The 7,906-nt window shown below is 36.1% G+C and overlaps 1 protein-coding gene across 1 annotated transcript; it reads right to left on the reverse strand.

The window, feature by feature from the left end:
- Window positions 1-808: 808 nt before the first annotated feature.
- On the reverse strand, window positions 809-1,756 carry LOC136164567 (olfactory receptor 2A5-like). Its single transcript, XM_065929721.1, has one exon. The coding sequence runs from the start codon at window positions 1,754-1,756 to the stop codon at window positions 809-811; it is 948 nt and encodes a 315-aa protein (XP_065785793.1).
- Between the last annotated feature and the right edge of the window lie 6,150 nt (window positions 1,757-7,906).

Below are 7,906 nucleotides of genomic sequence, written 5' to 3' on the forward strand. Positions count from 1 at the left end.
TATATAAGATATTGCCAAAAGTTGTATTTTTCTCCTATGCATACTTATCTTACCCAAATGGTTCCATGCTGTATATTCTTTGCAGTCACCTGCTGTATAACATATTATTCTATTGTTTTTCTGATCATTCTGTCAGATTCTTCAAAAAAATGTATTTTGGCTGACTCATATCAATGTATGGCAAAACCCACTACAATACTGTAAACTAACTAGCCTCCAATTAATATAAATAAATGAAAAAATATATATATAAATGTATTAAAACATTAGGGAGGGAGGTAGGAGGCAGGTTCAAGAGGGAGGAGACAGATGTATACCTATGACCAATTCATGTTGATATATGGCAGAAACCATCACAGTATTGCCAAGTAATTATCCTCTAATTCAAAATTTTTAAAAATGGGGGAAATGAATGAAATCATTAACAAAAGAGTCATCATGTAGTAATATTTCAGCCTTTATTCCTTTTTCTCACTCATAAGACTGGCACTTCCAGATAGGACCACCTCCTTCAGGTTGGATCCAAGAATCAAATGGCAGAAGATCACAGTCTACTTACAACTGCCATGGAATATGAACACTAAATGAACTTTCACTGCTCTAAGCCACTGGGATCAGGGAGTTGTTTCTCATTGCACCGTAAGTAGCAAGTTGATCAAGATAGCCAATTTAGTTTCATGTCCTACCTTTGTTCAACTGACCAAGTACTACATTGGTTCAACTGTACAATGTTGGTTTCATACATTATAGATACTCCACCTTTTCTCAACATTGGACATTCTATATTAGATTTTGCCTGTCTTCTCATTCACCAGGCCACTCTACCCTTCCCCATCACTCTCAGAAAAGCCCCCTTGATGTCATTGTTCCTCAGACTGTAGATCACAGGGTTGAGGAGGGCAGAGAAGACATTATAAAAGAGGGAGATCTGCTTGTCTCGGTCAGGGGAATACCTTGAGTTGGGCTTCATGTAGATGTAGGTGGCTGGAGCATAGAAGAATGTGATCACAGTCAGGTGGGAAGCACAGGTGGAGAAAGCCTTGCAGCGGGCCTGCATGGACTTAATCTTGAAAATGACCTGGGCAATACGGATGTAGGAGGCCACAATCAGCAAGAGTGGGGCAGCAACCACGAAGACACTGATGACTGAGTCCACCATCTCAACGACATGAGTATCCATGCAAGCCAAATTTCGTACTGAAGGGCCTTCACAAAAGTAGTGGTTGACCCTGTTGGGCCCACAGTATGGCAGCCTCATGGTGAAAAAAGTGTGGATCAGAGAGAAGAAGAAACCACAGGCCCAGGTCCCAGCTGACAGTCGTGTGCACAGGCCCCAGCTGAGGATGACAGTGTAACGCAGTGGATAGCAGATGGCCACGTATCTGTCATAGGCCATGACGACAAGGAAAAAGCACTCAGTCAAGGCCAGGGCACCAAACATGTACATCTGTAGCCAACAGCCAGCAAAGGAGATGGTCTGAGATCGAGAAAGAAGATGCACCAGCATCTGGGGCACTGTAGTGGTGACATAACTCATATCCAGCAGGGAGAGGATACAGAGGAAGAAATACATGGGAGTGTGGAGATGCATGTCCAGGCATACCAGGGTGATGATGAGCCCATTGCCCAGGACTGAGCTCAGGTAAAGAAGAAGGAAGGCACTGAAGAGGGTCCTGTTGGTCGTGGTGTCACTGGAGAAGCCAAGCAGGATAAATTCAGAAACCCAGCTTTGGTTCTGTCCTGGAGATATACACATGGTGGGCCTATCAGAGAATCACATTCATTTGAATGCCATCTAAAATATGATAATTTAGTAACATCTGGAGGCAGAAGCTCTAGGATTTTAATCTTGAACCCACTACTCCCCTGGTGCCTTGCACAGTTACTTAAACTCTCTGAGCCTCAGGATCCTCATCTATAAAATATGGCTAATAACACTCATTTCTCATGGTTTTTTGGAGGAGTTGGGGCAATGCATATGAAGCATCTCATAATAATACAATGCCTAAAACCCTCATTAGTAGTAAACGCTCATTTGCAATTTCAGTCTTACTTCCCAGCTCTCAGTGGACAAACTGGTCACTCAAATGTCTAGCAACAATCAATTTACAGCTATCCACTCCAGCTCCCAAACCTGCAGAAGTGGCCTTCCCCTTTGCCTTAGAGTTTGTTTGTCTGGATGTGCTACAAGCTTCTCCTTACCCTATAAATTTGTCTCTTTAGCAGATAACAGTGTGAGGCGTTTCCAGTAGAAGGAGATGAGAGCAGCAGGAAGGCACTTAGGCTGTGACTTCAATTCTCCTTCCTCAGTTATTCAGGCAGAGAGCCAGTGGGTTGGTGTGGACCCGTCATGGTCACATACTCAGGCCACACACGCTCTCCCCACCCGGTGGCCACTTCTAGGGGAGCTCTAGCCTGTGGCTCCATCCCTACTCCCAGTAACAGACTGTGTTCTTGTGACAGTCACACCCTCTTTGAAAAAGTTTGAGCTCAGTCTTTCTTTCTCTGGTGGAGGAAGATAGGAAGATAGGAGAAGAGCAGGAGGAAGGAGGGAAGTATCTTCTAAATCCTTAGCCTCTATATATTCTTCTTAAGCCACAAGGTAGAAGCTTCTTTATATATAAATTTATACAGATATATATATTCCTACTTCTGGATCTCAGAGACTTCTCTTTTATCCCTTTCAGCAGTTATCTACATTTTACTAGTTAAAATTCTAGGTATTAAATTTTCCGTGTTCACATGACTGTTGTGTTCTGTCTTCTGCCAGGATCCAAATTGATGCAGATGCTAAATCTATGGGGAATGAATTTGATAAGGAATAGAATTTACAGTTACAAGAATCTATCCATAAAGCAATTACTAATTACGAAAGGAAAAAGTGGTAGCTATCAGTGGAAAAACTAGACAATATCATAACTGAGTGATTAAAATTAACATCACCAATAAGGAGCAGATAGACATTATGTTTCTCTATATGTGAAAATCTAACAATATATCACCTATATATTTTCAGCCACAAAAAACAAAATCTGAATCTAATCATGAGGAAACATCATAGAATCCTACATTGAGGAATATTCTATAAAATAATTAGATTCTGATCTTCAAAAAATAACTATCATGAAAGACAAAGAAGGCTAAGAATACATAATAGACACAAGGCAATTAAAAAGATAACAACTAATGCAAAAGTAGACCTGGCAGGGGGAATGCTAAAATAATATTAATATTAGTCTGACAATTGATAAAACTGCAATATGAATTAGATTAGTTTAGATAAGTGCATCACTGTTAAAAACCCAGTATTTGATAACTACTGTATAAGAGAATGGGCTTCCCAGGTGGCAAAGTGGTAAAGAACCCACCTGCTGATGCAGGAGACATAATAGACAAGGTTTTAATCCCTGGGTTGGGAAGACCTCCTGGAGGAGGGCATGGCAACACACTCCAGCATTCTTGCCTGGAGAATCCCAGGAACAGAGGAGTCTGGCAGGCTATAGCCCATAGGGTCGCACAAAGTCAGATACAACTGAAGCGATTTAGCACGCATGCACATAAGGGAATATCCTTATTCTCTTATAGCTTAGGAACTATTCTCTGAAGAATTAGAGGGTAAAGGAACATAACGTTTGTAAATTATTCTCAGAAAGTCCTGAAAATTATAATAATAACTGCTTAAAATCAATAAATCTAAGTATTAGGGACATACAGGATTTCTTTGTAGTACTCTTTCAGCTTCTTCAATGGTTAAGTAATTTCCAAAAATAGTTTTTTTAAATTACTTTTAATGTTAAATAAAAACTTTTCAAAAACAAAAAACTTTTTCAGATAAACAAAATATGAGCTCATTTAAAAGGGAGTTCTTCACACAGAAAGAAAATGTCCGAAACACAAAAATGCAAAACGAAATGAAGAGTCCCTCAGGGAAAGGATCAATATGTATTAATAATGAATACAAATCAATAATAAAATTTTGTGGGATTTAATGCAAATCAAAGACAAGATGATGGCAAAGAACAAAAGAACAAGAAATACAAGGGGTAAGTAGAGTTAGTATTCTAAATATTTATCATAATTGGAAAAGTGGTCAAATGAACCACTTGCATTAGACTGTGATAAGTCAAAGATTTATGTTAATATATCTCAGACAAATCAATAAAAGAACAAATAATATATAGCCAACAACCTAAAATAGGAGAAAATGAACTAATAAAATACTCATCAATCCAGAATAATGCTCTTTTGAGTAAAGAAAAAGATCAAATGTAAAATAAGTCAGTCAATAGAAAACAGTGGAATTTAGGATGTAGTTACTTTATATGCAAAAGGACTAAATATTTTCATCAAAGGTTATTTTAAAACAGTTTTTAAAAACTACATGTTATCCACCAGAAACATTATTTGCTCATTCTGCAATACGTAAATATGCCAAATAACATGTTCTTCAACTTAACAATGTTACATCAATTATATCTCAATAAAGCTGTATTTCTTTTTGAAATACACCTTAATATTAGGTCAAGACACGCTAGGAAGAAATATTGCCATGCAAACATTAACTAAAAGAAACTTTGTAGCTTCATGAAACATTTATAGAAATTGACTCTGTGCTACATCATAAGTGTAAAGTCAAAAAATCCAAAGGGTGAGAATCATTCAGAGTATACTCTTAACCATGAGACAGGCTAAGAGTCCAAGTAAATATAACAGATAAGTACCAGACTCCTTCAAAATTATTCTAGCATACACCTCTAAATAATTTATAAGATACAAACAATCAAAATGGAAATTAGTGTATGTTAAAATAAATAATGATGTAAATAACATTATCAGAGCTTAGGAAAAAGTCTATAGTCTTAAATGTATATGTTAGAATATGTTTAAAAGGCTAAAATTAAACAACTAAACTTTCATCTCAAGAAACTAGAGGGACTTCCCTGCTGGCCCAGTGGTTAAGACTCTGAGCTCCCAATGCAGGGGGCCCAGGTTCGATCCCTGGTCAGGGAACTAGATTCCACATGCTGCAACTAAGACCTGGTGCAGCCAAACAAATGAATAAAAAAAAAAAATTAATTAATTAATTTTTTAAAAAAAAGAAACTAGAAAAGAAGCCCTAAATCAAAACCAAAACAAAGTTGAAGGAGGGAAATAATAAAAATAAGAGCAAAAAACAAGGAAATAGTAAATAAAATTATAATAAATAAAAACTGACAAAGCCTGAAGTTCATTCTTTGAAATAATTTATAAGTTATTAGCAAGACTAATAAAGAAAATTAAGTAAAACACAAATTATCATCATCAAGAATGAAGAGGGGAACATTACTATAGATCCTACTATCATTTTAAAGTTAATTTTAAAACTTACAAACAATTTTATAGCAATAAATTAGATAATTAAACAAAATGGACAAATGAAAACACAAATTACCAAAGCTGACAAACAAGAACTAAAGATCAAAAGAATCCACTATCTTTCCACAAAGCTAAATCTATCATTTTAAACTTTCCTGGAAAGAAAACTCTAGACTCAAGACAGATTTACTGGTGAATTTTTCTAGCATGGAAGAGAGGAATAATACCAATCATAACAAATTCTTTCAAAGCATTAAAAAAAAAGAGTGAATATTAACCAACTCATTTTATAAGACTAGTATAAACTCAATACAAAAATAACAAAAACTGTTCTCCACAGTAGCTGTACTAGTTTGCATTCCCACCAACAGTGTAAGATGGTTCCCTTTTCTCTAAACCCTCTCCAGCATTTATTGCCTGTAGACTTTTGGATAGCAGCCATTATTTTGACCTGCGTGAGATGGTACCTCATTGTGGTTTTGATTTGCATTTCTCTGACAATGAGTGATGTTGAGCATCTTTTCATGTGTTTGTTAGCCATTTGTATGTTTTCTTTGGAGAAACATCTGTTTAGATCTTTGGCCCATTTTTTGATTGGGTCGTTTATTTTTCTGGAATTGAGCTACAGGAGTTGCTTGTATGTTTTTGAGATTAATTACAATATTGTAAAGTAAACAGCCTCCAATTAAGATTAATAAATTAAAACAACAACAACAAAGAAAACGTATAAGAAGGGAAAAGCATAAATGAATCTCTCATGGGAATTGTTGCAAAATTCCTTTACAACATATTAGCAAATTTAATTTAGCAATATATTAATAAGGATAATATATCACAATCAGATTAGGTTTATTATAAGAATTCAAGGTTTATTTAGCAAACAATGTAATTCCTCTGATTACAGGAAGTAAAGGAGAAAAATAATGTGATTAACTTAGATATAGAAAAAGCATCTGGTAAAAAAAAAGTCAACAATCAATTAAGATTAGAAATAAACTTTTTAGCAAGTAGAAATAGAAGGGAACTTTCTTAATGTAATAAATATTCTCTCCAGTAAAGAAGAAGCCACCTACAGCAACTAGCATGCTACATGGTGAAAACTGATAACTTACACTGAAAGTGAAACAAAAATGTTCATATTACTATTTCTTTTGACTATTGTATTAGTGGTCCTAGGTAGTGAGATAAGTCAAGAGAAATAAACAAAAGATCGAAGGATTGGAAAGGAAGAACTATCAGTATTTGCAGAACACCTAAGTGTACAGGTAGAAAATTTTTACAAACCCAAAGAGAAACTGGAATTAATAACTATACAAAAATCAAACATCTTTCTCTATACCAGGAACTAGAAAATTACTTATAAGAACATTAAAAAAAATATGTATCAATAACTTTAATAAAGTATGTGTAGAAAAGCATTATTTAGAGAAATAAAGGTAGAGCCAAGTAAATGGAGGAATAAGACATGTTTGTGCATGAGGGGTGTGTAGGACAATTCAACATTATCAATATGTATAATTGATTTATAGATTCAATCCCAGTCTAAACCTCAACAATTTTTTTTCCACAGAAGACAAACACTTTGGTTGTAATATTTATATGGAAATTCTAAAGAATCTAAAAGGATAAAACAAAACCTGAAGGACTTATCAGGTATTAACACTTCCTATGGGGCTTCCCTGAGAGCTCAGTTGGTAAAGAATCTGCCTGCAATGCAGGAGACCCCTGTTTGATTCCTGGGCTGGGAAGAGCCCCTGGAGATGGGGTAGGCTACCCACTGTGGTATTCTTGGACTTCCCTTGTGGCTCAACTGGTAAAGAATCCACTTGCAATGTGGGAGACCTGGGTTTGATCCCTGGATTGGGAAGATCCCCTGGAGATGGGAAAGGCTACCCACTCCAGTATTCTGGCCTAGAGAATTCCATGGACTGTGTCGTCCTTGGGGTCACAAAGAGTAGATATAACTGAGCAACTTTCACTTTCAACACTTACTGTAAATCTGCAATAACTAAGCTAGCATGACATTGGCACAAAAATAAACTGGAGATAATATTTATGGAACAAAATAGAGTCCATCACAGACCTGTGAATATAGAGCCATCTGATTCATGACAAAGCTGATTCTACAATGCAATGGGGAAAACATGGTCTTTTCAATGTATTCTGCTGGATCCTGTGGATATTCACACATGGAAAAAAATTCATTAAATCCTCCCTCACATGGTACACAAAAACTAATTCCAGATATACTATAGCTTTAAATGGTAAAAATAGAACAATAAATTTTCAGAATCAAACACAAAAAAATATCTATGTCACCTTGTAATAGGCAGAAATTTCTTAAACAGGAGGCAAAAAGCACTGCTGCTGCTGCTGCTGCTAAGTCGCTTCAGTTGTCTGACTCTGCGCAACCCCATAGATGGCAGCCCATCAGGCACTGCCGTCCCTGCTAGCCATAGAGAAAAAATGATGAATTCTATATCTTGGTATGATCATATATGCCAATGTAATGACATAAAATTATATATATATATTATATGTACATAATATT

This window comes from Muntiacus reevesi, chromosome 1 (genome assembly GCF_963930625.1).
Source record: "Muntiacus reevesi chromosome 1, mMunRee1.1, whole genome shotgun sequence".
In the NCBI taxonomy this organism is placed as follows: Eukaryota; Metazoa; Chordata; class Mammalia; order Artiodactyla; family Cervidae; genus Muntiacus; species Muntiacus reevesi.

What these genes read in the sequence shown, in the direction of transcription:
- LOC136164567 (XM_065929721.1), bottom strand. Translation starts at nt 1,756, where the DNA reads ATGTGTATATCTCCAGGACAGAACCAAAGCTGGGTTTCTGAATTTATC.